The sequence below is a fragment of the Myotis nattereri genome, assembly GCF_964212035.1.
Source record: "Myotis nattereri genome assembly, chromosome: 3".
NCBI classification, from domain to species: domain Eukaryota; kingdom Metazoa; phylum Chordata; class Mammalia; order Chiroptera; family Vespertilionidae; genus Myotis; species Myotis nattereri.
In genome coordinates, this window is record NC_138077.1 from 131,390,080 (window position 1) to 131,410,557 (window position 20,478).

A 20,478-nucleotide genomic window follows, 5' to 3' on the forward strand; every position below is an offset into this window, starting at 1 on the left:
ATCCCCTAGAGACTGTAGGTGAAGTACAATGTCCTCTACTCTCCAGCTGGGGCTAAGAGTGAAACTGACATAAGACAGTTTGCCAGGAGAAAAGCGTACACATTTCACTTGGTAATTTTCACATGCACATGGGAGGCTTCACAAGGAAATGAAGCCCTGAAGAAGCAGCCAGGATCCAAGCTTATATTATAGGTTGAACAAGAAATAGTAAATTGTGAAAATGTGACAAGACCAAGGGGTTTGAACTAAGGCAGTTAATCATGGAGACGTGGCTAGGAAGATCAGGGTAACACAAGAAGACTGGTTTGTACAGTTTTCTCTTGGCCTCGATTGCCCATCTGTGGTGATAAGAATGTCTTCCTTCCTCCTGGCACAGGAAGGGCACCTTTGACAGGGCAGTTATCTCCCGCTTTCAGGAAGAAAAGGGAGGTCAGAATGCCCTTCTTGCATATACTATTTTTTTTATCAATATGCCTAAGTGGCATATTTTGAGGTAACATCTTCAGAACTCCTATAAGGCCTAAGATTTTTCCAACATATCCTCCACTCCACTGCTAGGCCTAATATTTTGTGTGTGTTTTGGGATGTTCTTTTTTTTTGTTTGTTATTCCAAGATGTCTTTTTACTTTCTTTTTAGGCTTATTTTTTTTAAATCCTCACCAAGGATATGTTTCATTGATTATTATTATTATTATTATTATTATTATTATTATTATTTAGGAAGGGGAAGGAGGGAGAGAGAGAGAGAGAGAGTCATCAATCAGTTGCCTCCCACACACACCCCAACAAGGGATCTAACCTGCAACCAAGCATGTGCCCTGATGGGGAATGGAACCAAGCTAGGCCTAATCTTTTTTAAACACTATGTCAACCTTGTTCTATCCTTATACTTCATCACTCCTTTAACTTTAACACTCCCAAATATGCAGATGGCTACTTGAGTCCTGACTGCTCTCTTGAACAACCTCCAGACACCCACTAAGAGCTTTCTGCTGAACATCTTTATCCAGGTGTCCCACCATCATGATCTAAATACAGCATGCCAATATTACCTATTCCCTAACTCAAAGATTTCTGTCCAGTACAACGACTTTCAATCAGTCACTGGGGCTAACGATCTGGAAGTTATTGGCTCTCTGTGGCCTCAGTAGAACAGACAACTCATTGGTCCAGTCTTCATGGTGTTGTTCCCTCTGCCCTTCCTTTGCCACACTCAATGTCTAGGTCTTGTGTCTTTTTGCCCAGATGAATAGCATGTGCAATATTATACATTGAGAATGTTGACCTTTAACAAAAAGATAGGAATATACCTAGCCAGCAAAAATAGGTTTATTTAAGAACAACAAAAATTTGCAATTCAGGATGCATGGTTTAATGGTGAACCTCTCAAAAGTCCAAAGAAACAAAGAAGATGAATTTTTTTTTCCTATGGACTGGAGGGGGAGGGGAGTATTGTAAACAAAGAGTTCATTGTAGGAAATTAAGTTTAAAGGGTAGTGACTTTCCATTGGCCGAGTTATGGCAATCTCCCATTGGCTAAGCTCTTACTGGATGAGGAGGAATCTTTTCTTCTTCCTGGCGAGTATCCCTTCTTTTAGAGGATGTCTTAGCAATAAATGAGAAAATAATGGCTTTTTCCTGTGGGGGTCAGTATTATGTATTGAGTGTCATGTGCATGAGAGTCCTCTTCTCCATTTTAAATGTGGTTTCTATTTATTAATTTTCATATGAACATAACAAGGAAATATGAGAAAAATGTATATTTTTATCTTAAAAGGCAAGAGAATAAGCATGCCTAACATTTGCTGTAGCAAATTGACCCTGTGGCTCTCACTTGGCCCATATGCTTTATGGCCAGATGTGAAAGAGAATAATAGGAAGTATCCTGAGGCCATAGTAAGAGTTCCACTTTCGTTGTATTACAATGCATTGCTGTTTCCTTGTTATGAGTTGATTCCAATGGGCTTAATTTTGTAAAAGCAAGACCTTAACATAGTAAGTCATTACTAGACTGGCCAGGCAGCCCTTTTGTACCACACAGGAGTTTTCTGTTTTCTTCTTGGCAAAGCATGTATAGACAAGTTACATTTTTTTCCTCCTCTTAAAAGATGGTGTTGCAGGTTGGGTTTCTGAGAAGGAAATTCTGAGACACAGCCTGCAAGATGATTATGAAGGCATGCCCTTGTTTCAACATGAGTAAAAGGAAGGAGAAGAAGGAAGCAGGGACGAGAAGAAGAAAAAGACAAGCTGCATTGCAGGCCAAAGGCAACCTTGGCTGACCCCATGGGAGCTCTGGGGCTAGTTTGACCTTCCAGGTTGTGCTTAGGCTGAGCTGGCCAGATCTTTCTTTTCATGCATGGGCCAATCCCTGGTGTAGGCCGCCACAGGACAGGGTGTGGAGGAGGCAATCCCTGAAGTACCACCAGAATTCCCTACAGGTAGAGCCACACTCTGACATTGAGGGGGGCACATAAGGATGGTCCATCCTAGAAGAGAACTATACAAGGTTTGCTGGCCTTTTCTGCAACAAAATGATAGCATGGCTCTTTAACGCATACTACATAGCAGGCAGTTCTGGGGGGAATAAAGCACATTTGATCTGTTTCCTCAAGATAAAGAGGATGGCTTAACAATAAATGAGAAAGTAATTGCTTTTGAAAGAAATGCAGCCTATTAAGAGAACATTTTGAAAACATTCCCATTATTTTATGACTTAATTGTCAAAAACTACACACTTGCGTGTCTATCTGCACACATACTTGGAACCAGATTTTTTTTCACTTGTTTAAAAATGTTCCAAACAGCCGAAACCGGTTTGGCTCAGTGGATAGAGCATCGGCCTGCGGACTGAAAGGTCCCAGGTTCGATTCCGGTCAAGGGCATGTGCCTGGGTTGCGGGCATGTCCCCCGTGGGAGATGTGCGGGAGGCAGCTGATCGATGTTTCTCTCTCATCGATGTTTCTAACTCTCTATCTCTCTCCCTTCCTCTCTGTAAAAAATCAATAAAATATATTTTTTTAAAAAAATGTTCCAAACAAATAGTTCCCATGGATTTATTTTATTTTATTTTAGAGAGAAAGGGGAAGGGAAAGGGAAAGGGAGAGAAAGAGAGAAATGTGAGAGAGAGAACATTTGTTGTTCCATTTATGCCTTCATTGGTTACTTCCTGTCTGTGCCCTGACCTGGGAGCCAACCCCAAGCCTTGGTGTATCACAATGCTGCTCTAACCAAGTGAGCTTCACAGCCAGGGCTCCCATGGATTTCTAACCTATTTATAAAAACAGTAAAAATGCATCATCTTCCAATTAGTGTTTGAGAACAATCAACACAGGAGAGATGGAAATTTACTAGCTAAATATAAACAAAAATCTTTTTATTGTAAGTGGGTTGGGATTGAAACAACTTGTATCACAATGTAGAAAGGTGGTCAGGAATGCCCTGCTTTAATTTGCATCCCTGGATATTTTGAGTAATTTTTTACAATTCTGACAAACATTAAAATTAAGCATTAAGATAAACCAAACTTAAATCATTGAGCTGCTGAATTTCAAAGTATTAATCAGCTTCAAAAGATTTTTTAAGTAATGGAGCCTATTTTGTGATTGTTATGGGTTGAATTGTATCCCATGAATATATCAGTGGAAATCCTCACCTCCAATTCTCCAAGATGAGTGACTTGGAAATAGGATTGTTGCAGACATTCAGGTATTCCCCCCTTTTCAAAATTTTGCCTTACCCCACAAAAGACCTACATTAGTGCCTCTTTTCACTATTTGGAAGAAATCCAAAGAGTTTTTTGCTTTTACATATAAAAGGGAAAAACGAAAATAGCATCCAATGCGTGTTTTGCAGAGGCAGCTCCGGGCAGCCCACACCCTGAGCAGCGAGGGTGGCCCTTTCAAGCTCCCTCCCCACAAACCAAAATCAGCATTTCAGCAAATTCGCCAGGGCTGTGGACTGTGTCTGTGACCCCTGCGCTTTATCTCAATTTACTCTGTGCATCTATCTGTTAGCAAGATGTGTCCTAAAGGTATCAGAGCTCACAAGGTGCTTAGTGTAAAATGGGCGTAATTAAGGGTATTTGGTATAATTTGGTCTGTTACCTTTGGGGTCTGGGAACAATAAAAAATTTTTCCTCGCCGAAACCGGTTTGGCTCAGTGGATAGAGCGTCAGCCTGCGGACTGAAAGGTCCCGGTTCGATTCCGGTCAAGGGCATGTACCTGGGTTGTGGGCACTTCTCCAGTGGGGGATGTGTAGGAGGCAGCTGATCGATGTTTCTCTCTCATTGATGTTTCTAACTCTCTCTCTCTCTTCCTCTCTGTAAAAAATCAATAAAATATATTAAAAAAATTTTTTTTCCTTATAAAGTAATGGTAATTGCTTCTTCGTTTCTTTGTTTATGAAAGATGTCATAGGAACATTCTAATTTCAGATAGTGGGTGAAACCTGGAATTAGTTAAATTAACGACTGTTGATCTTATAAAAAGAGAAGACAGTGGCACAGAGGGAAAATAGTCATGTGAAGAAGAGGCAAAGATTGGTGTATGCTGCCAAAGGTCAGGGCATGTTGGGGTTGGGGGAGGCAGTGTCCAGAAACTAAAAGAGCCCAGGGCGGATCCTCCCCTAGAGGCCTTAGCGATGTCATGGCCCTGCCATCACTTTGATCTTGTACTTCCAGTCTCCAGGACTGTGAGAGAATACATTTCTGTCATTTTAAGTTACCCAGTGTGTGGCACTTGTTACCCTGGCAAACTAAACATGAGTATGAATATTGTTACCTATCATTAAAAATAAAAACTTACTTTATTTCATTTCTAGCTCTTTTTTTTGTAAGCAAAAAACCATGTATTAATGTGTGTGCTCAAGAAAATATTTTAATGAGAATGGCAAGCAATAAAAAACTGTTTGCATTTGTGCTGAAAATTACTTTTGAAAGGTCATTTGTAGTAACAATTTGAGGTGTAGGATGTTGAGCTTTTTCATTTGTTTCAGCCAAGCCTTGGAGCTGTAGTAATCCAGGATTCCCTTAATCCAATTTCAGGATTTGAACTTTTAGGGGTCAGCTAGATCAGGCAAAGCTGACCAGGCTGCAGGTTTATTTTTGGTTCCCCCTTTCTCCTGCGGTGCAGCCCTCTGGTGTCTCAGTCCTATGTGCCTGGTAGTCTCCAGGCACCCGAGCCCGGGCCAGCTTCACCATAATCCCCAGCATGCTGGAAAGCACTGCTCAGCCTTCTCTTCAGGACCTTCCAGTGCTCCCCTGGGTAAACGAGCCCCCAATGCCAGCTCACTAACATCGCTGGATTTCCATTTCTGCCTATTCCCCAGTCTTGGCCCAGTTATCCCTCATTATTAGTTTTTCGACACTTAGAAAGATTTATTATCCTATCTAATAATAGACAAACATGGTAATTGACCGTACCTTCGCTACGCCTCCCACGGGCTAATCAGTGTGATATGCAATTAACCGCCAACAAAGATGGCGGCTAATTTGCTGCCGGGGTCCAACCCCAGCAGGTCCAGGGGTCCCCAAAGGCGTGGACGGAGTCGGCGAAGAAGGAAGGACACAGAGGCAGCGTTCAGTTGATCAGCAGCCTAGCCAGGATCTCTAGCCAGGATCTCCAGCCAAGTTCTGGTCTGGATCTCCAGAGAGCTTCTGCTTAGGATCTCCATGTTCTGTGTCCATGTTCTCTTGCTAGGTTCTCCAGGTTCTCCAGCCAGGTTCTGTAGCCATGTTCCCTCTCTAGGTTCTCCATCCAGGTTCTGTCCAGGTTCTCCATCCAGGTTCTGTCCAGGTTTTCCAGCCAGGTTCAGTCACCAGGTTCTAGTCAGGTTCTCTTGCCAATTTCTGTAGTCAGGTTCAGTCCAGGATCTTTTGCCATGTTCTCTCCAGTGAAGTTCTTCTGAGTTCTCTATAGGTTCTGTCTTCTTAGTTCTGTCTCCTGCTGTCTTGTTACATCTGTATTTATACCAGTTGATTCAATCCTATCAATCTCTATTACAAAGGTTAGGGCGTTTCTTATCTCCATTCCAGGGAGTAAAGATTATGTAGCTTAAGCATGATTGTTCGTAGTTAAAGTGATTAATTACCAGCCTGGCACTTAGTTGAGGGGTTTTATTCCCTCCCTAACTTCAGGGGAAAATCCCTACCTGGGGAAACAACCTTTCTCAGAGACCTTGGTTAAAACACATAGTGCCAAGAAGGTGAGCAAACATATTAAGAACAGTATGCCATATATGCCAGGTCCCTTGAAATAGCAAGGATGGACCGGCTCCTGGCAATTTGCATACTGCAGGCAGGGCTGGAAGCGCACGGCATTGCCCGTGGGAACTGGGACTGGACCACTGACCCAGCGAGGTGGGGCCGGCAGCGCATGACGCTGCCCGCGGGCCCCGGGCCCCGGACCCGTGACCTGGCGAGGTGGGGCCGGCAGCGCACAATGCTGCCCGGGGGATCAGGGCCTTGGATCCGTGACCTGGCGAGGGAGCAAAGCTGCTGAGAAAAGGGAGAGAGCCCAGGTGGCAGAGAAGGGAGGGAGCCGAGGGCTAAGTGGCGAAGGGAGGGAGCGAGGCAGTGGAGAAGGGAGCGAAGCCCGCCTCAGTGGGCTTTGCTCCCTTCTCTGCTTTGCTGCGGTCTCAGGAAGCCCTATTCTTGCAGGAATAGGCCCGAGGAAGCCCTATTCTTGCAGGAATCTTCCTGTAAGGGGCCTCTAGTGTATATGTATGTGTGTGTGTGTGTGCGCGTGTATATATATATATATATATATACATATATATATATATTTGATTAATATATATATTTATATATATATATATTATTGATTTCAGAGAGGAAGGGAGAGAGAAAGATAGAAATATCAAGGATGAGAGAGAATCATTGATTGGCTGCCTCCAGCATGCCGCACACTTGGGATTGAGCCCGAAACCTGGGCATGTGCCCTGATCGGAAATCGAACCTTGGTTCAAAATGTTACAGAAAAACTGGAGAAGAACCAAGCAATGCTTAGAGAGATGGAGTTACATTTATTACGTGTGGGCCCAGAGGAAAATGTCTCTCAAATTCTGGCTGCAATCACACAGGAAGTTTCCTGTATTTATACTATCTTGCCCTCTTTGTCTCCCAAATATGGTTTTTTTCCTGTTCCCTTTGCAAGTTCTTAAAGGACCCTATGTGCTGGCGCTTTGAGACCTCGACCAAAGGCGTGACCTGACGCCAGCACTGACAACTTCGTCTGGGGAAGGTTTAATGGCCTCTCTGAAATGGGAGTAGTCTTATTTTCCTTATTATTTAAGACAGCAAGCCAAAATAGCAGGGTTAAAATTTCAAACAGCAGTTTTTATATAAGATGGATGCTTCAATAGGTTGACGCCCAACCACTGAGCTATGCTGGCCAAGCTAGAAAGGTTTTTTAAATTCAGATTTTTAAGTTGTATTGAGCCAGAGGCTTGGCCCCACTTATGTAGTCTACCTTTACCAAAAGGACAATAAAAAAAGGTCCGGAGACCACTCTTCTGGACTATGCCAATGATCTCTTTCCTCACCCCCAATCTCACCTCTACTCTGCTGACAGATCTATGTTTTTAAAATATTTTCATCAAGTCATTTCCTTGCCAAAAAAAAAAAAAAAAAGGAAATAAAAAAGTCTTAGTGACTCTCACTGTGTGGTGGCTTTTACTGTGTCAACTTATCCTGTGTGGTTCTGGATCAGTGTTGGCCATTAGAGACATTTTGGATGCTATTTGGGAGATAGAAATGAAGCAACTGCTAATGATTTTTTCAATGTTTTAATGGCTGGTGGAAGGTGCCAGGCACAGTGTCTCTGATCTGCAGCTAGCCCACCTCCTGCGAGCAGGTCCATGGGGAAGGGTTCCAGCCTCGTCACCCAAAGCATCGAGGTTGGAGGTGAGACGAGGCAGATGTGGGTTCCAGTTAGTAGGTCACAGTTGTCCCCTTAGTCCTAGTTCACTCTTGCTCTTGTCCACATCCAACTTTCCTTCCCTAATTCCACTATAGCCACTATACGCTCGGCACTAGACCTGGAGGCAATTGCCTGTATGGACTGCCCTGCCTTCTTTCTTATAATAATTGCCTTTACTTCTTATAATAACTGCTTTTAATTCACACAATTTCCTTTGATTCTTAAAATAATTCCCCTATTACCTTATGTGCGTATGGTGGTTCTGCTTCTCTGATCAAACCCCAACAGCCTGTATTCCAAATTAAGTAAAAATGAATTGAATAACACCAATCCTGCTACCCAGTTCCTCCATTGTATATTAGAATATATTAGGTTATTGAGATTTGTAGCTAACATTTATTGAAGACCTCCTAGGTGCAGGGCGCTTGTTAAGTAAGCTTTCTATTGCATCTTATTAAATTCTCAAAACAATCCTCTGAAGAAGATACTAGTATTATACTTTTTTTACAAATGTTTACAAATGTCACACAGGCTTAGTAATTCAATCAAGTCAGAAGTCACAGCCACAGCCTAATTATAAAACAGGAGTTCTCAACCACCTGTACTCCAAATTCATTAGAACTGAAAGAAATTGTGTCTTTTCCATGGACTCTTAAGGACCCTCACCCTTTCTCCACATACATACACAAAATGCATGTTCATTACTTTAGGACTTTTCCCTTAATCTTCCCCTTTTCTAAAGAACTTTCCTAATGTCATAGCCAGTCTTGTGGTAAAACAGAAACAAAATTTCAAGCCAGACTGACCACGGGTTGAATGTCAAATCTATCCATTACCTACTACCAAATTTTTTAGATTCCCTAAGCCTCGATATCATCTATAAAATTTCTATGATATATGTGTAAAATAAGATGTAATATTGTCATTTATGTACAGTAAAGAAATAAAAAATTCCTGAATCCCCTTGCTGGAGTATGGATTTTCAACTTTTAAAAACTATAACCCACAGTAAGAATATATTTTGCTTTGCAACTGAATTTACACATACACATACACACACAAATAACTGAAACAAGTTTCATGAGTACTGCTTGCCTTTACTACTAGTAGTACACAGTGATCTATTATTCTATTCTATTCTATTCTATTCTATTCTATTCTATTCTATTCTATTCTATTCTATTCCATTCCATTCCATTCCATTCCATTCCATTCCATTCCATTAGTGGCTGGTCATGACTCACTTAACTGATTTCATGTAGCACAGATGGGTCAACATTGAAAAAATGCTGAGCCGTTTGGATTCTTTTATGTAAGGAGGCATATTTTGTTTATTTTTGTATTAGTTTTGGCACAGAGTAGGCATTTGGTAAATATTTGCTGTAGAACTGGGTTTCCTTGAGGACAGGAGTCTTGTCCTAGTTACCTTGTATGTATCCCACATTTAGTATAATTCTTTCCACAATACTTAGAGAACAAATGACTAAAATTCAGGCCTATTTCCAGGCTTTAGAGACCAAACATTTGGATCAATCAATATGTGACAAGCACCTACTATGTGGCAATACCTAAATGCCAAATTCCTGGCTCCTTCTGTTAATTATCTTAAAAGCAGTGTGGGATCGCTGAGGGGGAATAATGAATACATGTTGCCCAACTGAGAAATTTAAAAAATGAGTAAGACATATGGAGGGCATAATATCACCTTTGTTAATAATGAAGACTAAGTCAGAGAACGCATAATAATGTGAGAGCCAGTCAGGCCTGTTAATTAACCCCTAATTTGAGGCATTGCTGAAGTGGGGTGGCCCTCCCTCATGCCCAAGTAGAATGTGGGAGGAAATGAGCTCAGCAAACCCAGTTTGTTTTTTCTAAATGTACTAATTAGATAAGTCACTCCTCCCCTGACCAGCGACAGAGGGAGTAAAAGCATAGAGAGACCAGACATATTATTACCAATTGAGCTTCCTCTTTTATGGAAGGAAATAGCAGAGTAGACGTTCCCTTTAAAAAATCATATTTTGGAAACGACATATATAGGTGAAATGCTAAATAATATATATGTATATATAAATTACTACATAATATAAAACAACCCAAAAAATATCAAAGGTGGTACCTAATTAATTTTTAAATATAGTTGGTACTAGTGTTTCTCAAGTCTGATTGTTTATCAAAACCTGGAGGACACTATCAACAATAAAAAATATATTTAAAGTGTGTCGGTGTGTGTGTGTGTGAGTGTGTGCGTTCTGAGTGTGTGTGTATTTGTGTATCAGTGGTCCCTCAGGTCCTGGATGTTGCAAACAGTATGAGGCAGGCGCAGGGGGATGGGGAACCACTTAAAAAAAATATATGTATATGTTATACTAGTGTGTGTATATATATATATGTATATATATATATATGTATATATATATACATATATATATATATCCTATATAATAAAAGGCTAATATGCAAATCAACCAAACAGTGGAACGACCGGTTGCTATGATGTGCACTGACCACCAGGGGGCAGATACTCAGTGCAGGAGCTGCCCCCTGGTGGTCAGTGTGCTTCCACAGCGGGAGTGCTGCTCAGCCAGAAGCTGGACTTAGGGCTGGCAAGAGCAGCGGTGCTGGTGGAAGCCTCTCATGCCTCCATGGCAGCGCTAAGGATGTCCAAAGGCTCCCAGACTGCAAGAGGGCGCAGGCTGGGCTGAGGGACCTCCCCGCCCCAAGTGCACTAATTTTGTGCACTGGGCCTCTAGTCTAAAATAACACCCCTATCTTTATCACCTTGTCTTGCTTGTTTTCAATATAGGAATTAACAGTTCCTGAGATTTCCTTATTTACACTTATTGTCTCTATCTTCCAACTATAATAATGATCTTGAGCATAAACACCTTTGCTTGTCTTACTGACTGCTGTACCCCTAGCACTTACAACAGTGCTTGGCATATGTGAAGAATAGAGAGAAAAGCCTTTAAAATAAATTCTTCCAGTTCTGTTTTTTCAACTCTTCAACTAGGTTTTAATAAAATGTGTTTTATTTATGCAATAGAATTGAACCATCTATTAAAAAGGCATCAATTGATTAAAAAATACATCTTAGTTGCACTGGGCTCATTCTCTCCTCATAGAAAATTGTGTTAAATCTTCTGCAGACTCATTATCCCTTAATATTTTCATATACCAGTATACTATGGATTTGTTCATAATACTGTTGTGTAGGGAATACACAATTATTTTCAAATATATCCTGACAAGGTGAGGATATATTTAATAAATCCAGGGATTGCAGCATAGATTCTGTTTTTTGTTTTATGTTTCTTTTTGTGAGAGAGAGGAGAGGGTAAAGGAATTTGTAGAATGGAAAGGTATTGCAAGGGAGCAAGAGTCATAGGAAAACATGAAGGCTTTATCTGGTTCTTTCTAAAAGTGGACTATACATTTATTCTCTCCTCTTTTGGGGGCACCTCCTTAATGAATGAATGTCATCTGGCGGAATTGAAGACTTTTAATTTCAGGTGCAGAGAGAAAACTTGAGCTTATGAAAGTGTCCTGTTTCACAGTGGTTTGTTCAAGCCAGTGCGGCAAAATCTTCAGTTGTGGGTCATCTGTCGCTTGGTCGCAAGGGAGCAGCATGGATTAAACTGACAACTGAGGTGAATTAAGGGCAAAGCAGATGTCCTTAAGTCCCCCGCGGACCATTTCTAAAATACATTATCTTTGAAAACATACAACATCTGTTACAGGGAGAAAAGGAAGCTTCCGTGTCTCAGGCCGGTGTCTTCGGCAGGGATGTGAGGACTTGCTCAAAAGTCCCAAGTATACAACCAGCGCCCCCAGCTATAAAGCTAGGTTCACAGGCAACCAGTTTTTCAGGCAGCTGCCACCCCTTTCTTTCCTCTTCGTGCTTCGTCAATCATGGTTTTAAACAAAACGGCTTTGTATGTGGAGTAATGGTTGAACTAACTCCGGCGCTTTGGCACAGACAACTGCGCGGGTATTGGGAATACAAAACCCGCAGTCTGAAGACAGAGGTTGTGGCTTGAGAAAAACCAAAGGCAGAGAGGGGGAGAGAGGGAGGGAGAAGAAACGCTGCTGAGTCGGTGGTGCATTCTGGGAGTTGTAGTCCACGTGGGACAGCTTTCTCAAGCCTCCACGGGGCTCTGGACTCCATCTCCCAGCCGCCCCTGCGCCACGGAGGAGGCCAGGGGTGGGGACTACGGGGGTTGAACTGCCGCAGGGGGAGGGGGCCTGGAGCTGAGAAGCAGCTGTTAGCGGCTGCCAGGAGACGTTATCGGCCGTTCGTTAGGGCCGAGGAAACCCTCGGGAGGGCGGCGACGAGGGCCGTGTGATCGCCGCGCGTCCCTGTGCCTGTCCTCTCCTTCCACGGGCGCGTGGGGTCCGCCATGGAAGCGCATCCGGTCGCCGCCGGGGTCTCCCGGCACCGCGTCCCAGGCTCCCGGGAGCGATGAGGGGGTAGACTAGAGGCATTCCGCGACCCGCCTCTGCCCGCGCTCCGCCCGCCGGGGCGTGAAGAAGGGTCGGCCGGGTTGGCCCGCCGGCCGCAGTGTCTGCCCCGCGCCGCCCCGCCCCGCCCCCTGGGGGCGCCCGCCTCCCATGCCGCCCCGGCGCCGCGCTGCGCCCGGAGCCCGCCGCTGAAGCCCCGGACCCGCCCGCCGGCCGCGCGCGCCCACCGCCCCGCCGCTCCGAGCCGGACGCCCCTCCACCCGCAAGATGTGGCACAACGTCGGGCTGACCCTGCTGGTGTTCGTGGCCACGCTGCTGATCGTCCTGCTGCTGATGGTGTGCGGTGAGTGGGGCATCCGCCGGGGGGCAGTTGCACGCTGCGGTGCACGCGCCAGCGCTCCTCGTGTTGCTGACTGGCTTGTTCTGTCTGGTTAAAAAAAAAAAAAAAAAATTAAGGCGTGAATGGACAAGTGTCTGAAAATCATCTGTTGTCCAGTTACCTCTCAGGGGTGAGCTCAGCGGGGATGTGCCCCTGACCTGTGACCGCCGCTGGCATCCCGGAGAGGGAGGGAGAACGGGATCCAGGGCTGGGCATCTTCACTCGGGGCTAAACCAGATATTGCTTCACCGGCAGCGTCTGCTCTTGATTGCCATTCTTACCACACTCTGCCCAGATTTTAACCTTGGCCTGTATTCGAAGGTGAAGTGATTGGCTACTCCTTTTTCTTTCTTTACCGGTTCTGACCCTAAAGGTAAATTCAAATCAGGAATAGGATCAGAGTTGGCTTTGAAGCCCATGGGAAATTGTTTGTTTACTTGGAGTTTCAGGCTTCAGCTAAATTCCAAACAGAAATGTTGAGACGAGGCAGAACTTGAAAACGCTGGCTGCGTTAAACTTCCAGGGTTGGGTAACCCGCTCTTAGTTCTGTGATAATGGTGCTGTTTTGTTTGCTGTGAGTTTTTTCCTTCTTGGAAGGACAGGACATAAACTTTCTTCTCAAGGTGCTATTAGCTCAGTTTTAGATCTTTTGGAGTTTTCTTTTTATACACAGTAACTGATAGCCACAAATCTCTTAGCAGAGTGGCTCAACAACTGTGAAAATTTGGGAAGTATTTCAGTGTCATTGAGTTTATTTTTTCATAATTGCATTGACATATGGCTTCAGATTAATGCAGTAACTGGTCAGAATTCAAAATAAATACTATAGGATGTATTCATTACATGAAAAATGTACTAACTGAGTTGGGTTTGGAGAGGATATGTGCGTAAAGTGTGTTTGTAAGTTCCTCCACCTCCCCCGTGGTTCAGGGTTCAGGATCTGGAAGAAGGGCCGCACACAAATGGAAGAGACTAGACAAACAGATAATTTGGAAATTGGGGGGCCAGGCGAGAGCACATCCCAAGAGGATGGACTCTGCTTGTGCTCAGGCCTTGCCTTTTATTGAGTTTGGGATCCACCTATAGCCCTTAAGCAGGCAAGTTCCAGTAACAGGCAGACTATCTTATCAGTAAGGATTTACATGACTATCTGGTGGGGAAGTTGCTTCAGCTACCATTGTCTCCACTGAACAGTGGGTGCATAGCCCTCACCTCTGCCAGGGCTTCAAGGGTCACCAGCCTTCTGGGCTCCCTGTCCACACCTCTCTGCTAGAGAAGACAATAGGCGGCTTCCCACAGATATGGGTGTTTGTGCATATGCATATATATGTGTTTGTATTTACAAACTTGTATGTATATATTTTTAATTTTTAATTTTCTCGCTTTACTAAGGCACCAGAGTACAGCCTTTCTTTTCTGATGATAAAACAATTGAAAAGACTTTCTCAATTTCCTGCTTTTGAAGTCAAGATTTTGGGCTAATTGTAGGTATTTAGGATACTTGAATTAAGGAAAATCAGACCTTTGTTATTTGTTTGGATATGAAGAAGGAAGAAAGCATATACTTTCTTTTCTAATTTGAAGATGCAGGCTACCTGGAGATGGCAGTGAAACACGTAGACTGCGTGATATGTGGCAACACCTTTGATAGAATATTTGCCAAACTTGCCTTTGGGACATTAAAATTCCTAATTGCTACAAATATCAGTCTTTCTCTTGAGACGGACTAGTAAGCCCAGGACAAGTGAAATAGGGAAACTGAGACAAATAGTTAAAAAATCTTGATGCCAAGCAGTTTGTAGACATCTAGCAAATCATGTCTTCCCTAAACCAAGGACACTTAGGAGTAAATGGTTTACACTTCTCCCCAAACAGAGGGTAAATAGCTTAAAACACCCTACTCAGGGAGACAGATAGTGGAAATCCAATTAGTGCTATTTGCCAACCACTCCCAAGGACAGAAGCAGTTGAGACCCTCCCCTAAACACCTAGCATTTTCTTTTTTTAAATTTAAATTCTTTTTTATTTTATTTAAAAAATTATTTATTGTTTAAAATATTACATGTCTCCTTTTCCCTCCATTGACCTCTCCCTGGCTATTCCCACCCTCCAGCACATGCCCTCACCCCCCCTGCTCTCTGTGTCCATGGGTTATGCTTTATGCATGCATACAAGTCCGTTGGTTGATCTCTTACACCTCCTCCCCCTCTAACCCCCACCTCCCTTCTGAGGTTCAAAGGTCTGTTCGATGCTTCTATGTCTCTGGATCTATTTATTTGTGTTCATCACTTTATATTGTTCATTATATTCTACAAATGAGTGAGATCATGTGATGTTTATCTTTCTTCAACTGGCTTATTTTCACTTAGCATAATGCTCTCCAAGTCCAACCATGCTGTTGCAAATGGTAAGAGGTCCTTTTTTACAGCAGTGTAGTATTCTATTGTGTAGGTGTACCATGGTCTTTTAATCCACTTATCTGCAGATGGGCACTTAGGCTGTTTCCAAATCTTAGCTATTGTAAATTGTGCTGCTATGAACATAAGGGTGCAAATATTCTTTCTGATTGGTGTTTCTGATTTCTTAGGATGTACGGTATTCCTAGAAGTGGGATTATTGGGTCAAATGAGAATCCCATTTTTAATTTTTTGAGGAAACTTTATACTGTTTTCCACAGTGGCTGCACCAGTCTGCATTTCCAACAGCAGTGCACAAGGGTTCCTTTTTCTCCACAATCTTGCCAGCACTTGTCATTTGTTGATTTGTTGATGATAGTCATTCTGACAGATGTGAGATGGTATCGCATTGTTGTTTTGATTTGCACCTCTCGGATGATTAGTGACTTTGAGCATGTTTTCATATATCCCTTGGCCTTCTGTATGTCCTCTTTCAAAAAGTGTCTGTTTAGGTCAGGGGTGGGCAAACTTTTTGACTCGAGGGCCACAATGGGTTCTTAAACTGGACCGGAGGGCCGGAACAAAAGCATGGATGGAGTGTTTGTGTGAACTAATATAAATTCAAAGTAAACATCATTACATAAAAGGGTACGGTCTTTTTTTTCAATAGTTTTATTCATTTCAAACGGGCTGGATCCGGCCCGCGGGCCGTAGTTTGCCCACGGCTGGTTTAGGTCCTTTGCCCATTTTTTGATTGGGTTGTTTATCTTCCTTTTGTTAAGTTGTATGAGTTCCCTATGAATTTTGGAGATTAAACTCTTATCAGATATAACATTGGCAAATATGTTTTCCCATGCAGTGGGCTCTCTTGTTTTGTTGATGGTTTCTTTTACTGTGCAGTTTTTTATTTTGATATAGTCCCATTTGTTTATTTCTTCCTTAGTTTCCATTGTCCTTGGAGCTGTAGTGGTAAAGATATTGCTATGACATATGTCTGATATTTTGCTGCCTATTGGTTCTTCTAAGACTTTAATGGTTTCCCGTCTTATGTTTAAGTCCTTTATCCATTTTGAGTTTATTTTTGTGTATGGTGTAAGTTGGTGGTCTAGTTTCATTTTTTTGCATGTACCTGTCCATTTTTCCCAACACCATTTATTGAAGAGACTGTCTTGACTCCATTGTATGCTCTTGCCTCCTTTGTCAAATATTAATTGAGCATAGTGGCTTGGGTCGATTTCTGGGTTCTCTGTTCTGTTCCTTTGGTCTGCGTGTCTGTTCTTGTGCCAGTGCCAGGCAGTTTTGAGAAGAGTGGCTTTGTAATATAGCTTGATATCTGGTATTGTGATCCCTCCAACCTTGTTCTTCTTTCTCAGGATTAGTGCAGCTATATTTTTTTATTCCACATGAATTTTTGGAGAGTTTATTCTAGGTCTGTGAAATATGCCTATGGTATTTTAATGGGGATTGCATTGAATCTGTAGATTGCTTTGGGTAATTTGGACATTTTAATGATGTTGACTCTACCAATCCATGAACACAGTATACTGGTATTCTTCAACTTGTTTATATCTTCCTCTATCTCTTTTTTCAGTGTCCTGTAGTTTTTAGAGTACAGGTATTTTACCTCCTTAGTTAAGTTTATTCCTAGGTATCTTAATTTTTTTGTTGCAATGGTATATGGGGTTATTTTTTTAGTTTCTCTTTCTGAGAGTTCATTATTTTTATATATATAAAAAGCCAGCAACTGGAGCACTGTAATGACCAGAACGACCAGTCACTATGACGCCCATTGTGGCCAGCCAGCCTGCTGATCTTGGGTGGGGCTGGTGGCCAACCTGTGGCCCCTCCCTCCAGCCAGCCCCGACCACGATTATCCCTCCTACACCCCCCCCCCGCCCCCCCCCCCCCCAGATTAGGGGCATGGCCGGCCAACTCACAGCCCCTCCCCACAGTCGGCTCTGCCCCTAATCAGCCCCACACCCCATTCAGGGGTGGGGCCTGCTGGCCAATCACCAGCGGCCTCTCCCCCCACACTCCCCCCCTCCCCCCGCTGAGCCCTGATTGGGCCCTGATTGGGCCCTGATTGGGGCGGGCTGGCTGGCCAACCGCCTGCCATCTCCTCCTCCCTACAAGCCTGGTCCGGATCCACCCGATCAGGGCCAGGCTGGCCGGACCCCATCCATGCACAAATTTGTGCACTGGGCCTCTATATAAAAATACTGTAGATTTCTGGGTGTTAATTTGTATCCTCCAATGTTGCCAAATTTATTTATTTAATTTAGTAGTTTTTTGATGGCGTCTTTAGGGGTTTTTTTTTATGTACAATATCATGTCATCTGTGAATAATGACAGTTTTACTTCTTCTTTTCCAATTTGGATACCTTTTGTTTCTTCTTATCTGATTGCTATGGCTAGCACTTTCAGTACTATGTTGAACAGGAGTGGTGAAAATGGGCATCCCTGTTTTGTTCCTGTTCTTAGGGGAAATGGTTTTAGTATTTTCCTGTTGAGTATGATGTTGGCTATAGGTTTGTCATATAAGGCTTTTATTGTGTTGAGGAATGATCCCTTTTTATCTTATCCATTCAGCCATCCTTTGTCTTTTGATTGGAGTATTTAAGCCATTTACATTTAAGGTTATTATTGATAGGTGCTTGTTTGTTGCCATTTTTATACTTCACGCCTGTGTTCCTTCTTCCCTTTCTATTTCTTCTTTTTTACAACAGTCCTTTTAGCATTTCTTGCATTGCTGGGTTGGTGGTAATAAACTTTCTTAGCCGTTTTTTGTCTGCGAAGCTCCTGATTTCATCTTCATTTTGATTCATAGCCTTGCTGGATAGGGTATTCTTGGATTCAGTCCCTTGTTTTGTATCACTTTGTATACTTCATTCCACTCCCTTCTGGCCTCATGTGTTTCTGTTGAGAAATTATTTGATAGTCTAATGGGAGATTCCTTGTAGGTAACTTTCTGTCTCTCTCTTTCAGCCTTTAGGATTCTTTCTTAGTCATTAACGTTTGCCATTGTAATATTGTGTCTTAGTCTGGGTCCTTTTGGGTTCATCTTGTTTGGGGCTCTCTGTGCTTGTGTGACTTTTCTTCCCCAAGTAAGGTAAATTTTCTGTCACTATTTCTTCAAATAGGTTTTCTATTCCTTGCTCCTCTTTTTTACCTTCTGGTGCACCTATTGTGTGGATGTTGCTTCGATTCATGTTGTCCCAAATCTCTCTAAAACTTTCCTCCTTCTTTTCAGATTGTTTTTCTGCCCTGTCTTCTAACTCGCTGATTTGGTCCTCTGCTTCTTCTAGTCTACTTTTGAAACCTTCCATTGTGTTTTTTATTGCCACTATATCATTCTTCATTTCCTCTTGATTCTTACATATGTGATTGATTTTCTCATCTAGCCAGTTAAGGAACTTTATGACCCTTACTTGAATACTTTCTCTGACATATTGCTTGCTTCCATTTCATTTAGTTCCCTTTCTGGTGATTTCTCCTTTTCTTTCCTTGGGGGTTGTTTCTTTGTCTCCCCATTTTTGCTGTCTCTTTCTGGCCCTGGGCACCCTGTTTGAGGTTTGAGAGGTTGAAGACCCTATCTGGCCAATGGTCTGGATATCGTTAGCCCAGAGGCTTTATTGTCTCTGCTCTGAGTTGTATCCCCTTATCCCATGGATCTGGTCCCTCAGTTGTCTTCTTCAGATGGTTGGGGTGGTGGGAGCATTTGCACAGTTCCTCTCATGTGCGACTTTCTGTGAGGACCCAGAGGCCTCTGGCATGCAGTTCGCTGTGTGGTCCCAGCACTTGTGGTAGGGTGGTGCCCTAAGTCCCTCTGGCAGTACGCTTTCATCACAGTCCTGTTGCCCCTGGCTGGGCACACTGCATTGCTCCAGACTGCCCTAGCAGCACTCTCCTGTGGCCCAGAGTGGGGCATGTGCTTGGTTGCTCCGGGTAGCCCCAGCAGCAAGTCCTTGGGCTCAGGGTGGATTGTGCATGGGTTGCTCTGGGTCACACAGTCCTTGCTTTCCTGTGGGTGGAGTGAAGCGTGAGCTGGGTTGTTCCAGGTTGCTCCTCCCCAGTAAGGAGTGGGCGCAGGTTGCTCTGGGTCACAGTCCGCGGTCTCCTGTGGCCCAAAACACCCAACCTTTTTAAAACCCCCTCAAAACGAGGTCCAGTGTGTTCTCTCCCTCTCACGAGAATCCCTAGCCTTTTGCCTTCCCTCCCCTTCCTCTTGCTACACAGGCATGCACCTCCTAAACTCTAAGGGAACCCATGAGACTTGCAACCAGGGCAGCAATGGGCAGTGGCAGTTCATCCTGGGCAAACCCCCTGACTCTGTCCCAAGATTCCCCTTTCTCCTGACTTCTTAAGTGAGCCAAAGTAGTCTCATTTCCTCAGCCCTTCCTTGTTTCATTGTCCCCAGTTTTAGTAAACATTCTCTAAAACTCACCTGGACTTGTGTTGTGAAATTTTTCCTGCACAAAGTCCAGAAGCCACACACTACCAGCTGGCCCTAGGCAGACCCACTCAGGGCCAGGTCCTCTTTCTAGTAACACTCTCAGCTCTCAGTAGCTATTTGATTTTGGAGAAGTAATCCAAGACTTTCTGTTGGAAGAACTAATGGTGGTGGTGTAGGTGGCAGAAATGACACTGGATGTTAGACCCATGAGGTCAGAGTGGACCTGGGTTCAGCAATCTCAGTACTTGAGTTCTTGCTAGGAAATAATGCGGAGCCAAGACTCAAACTGTAATAGAACATTTATTTATAAAACACAGAGGTTGTTATAGAGGTAAAGGAAGAACCCTTGGAGCTTGGGAGTGAGGAAGCTAATGGTAGCTGTGTGTCAATGTGGGGGGAGGTAAAAGAGGGGAAAAGGAAAGGCCTGGCTGGCTCCTAGGAGGGAGAGCAAGCTAGGTCCTACCTCCTAAGGGTTTTAAGGGTGGAAATTTTAGGTGAGGCTCCAAGAGAATATCTCAGCAGTTTTCCAGGTTGCCCTTTTAGGGTTGTGGTCTCCACTGATTAATTGGCTGGCATCAGGGGAGGGGGTCATTATTCAATGCAGCTGGTCCTGAGTATAACTGTGGCTGGTTTTGTTGCTTATCTGGGCCTCAAGCTAAAATACAACTGAGGCCTAGATGTTATCTCTAGGGTGGAAAGGTCAGGGGGTCCAAACTGCATGACCAGCGATATGCTAGGGGAGGAAAGGTCACTCTGGGGGTCAGGGTGGGGGAGATCCCACCCTACAATTGTCTGTTGCTATGCAATCAGGGCTTTCTATCCCGGTGACCTTCTGTACCTGGCCCATCATCCTTGCTCTGCTCATGTTTATC

At 43.5% G+C, this 20,478-nt stretch overlaps 1 protein-coding gene across 1 annotated transcript in view; it reads left to right on the forward strand.

Moving 5' to 3' along the window:
• Positions 1-12,641: 12,641 nt before the first annotated feature.
• SMIM13 (small integral membrane protein 13) overlaps positions 12,642-20,478 on the forward strand; it is a 30,848-nt gene continuing 23,011 nt past the window's right edge. Inside the window, exon 1 of the mRNA XM_081085609.1 lies at positions 12,642-12,721. Within this exon, the coding sequence (XP_080941735.1) occupies positions 12,646-12,721 (76 nt within the window). The 5' untranslated portion in view covers positions 12,642-12,645. The remainder of the gene's footprint in view (positions 12,722-20,478) is intronic.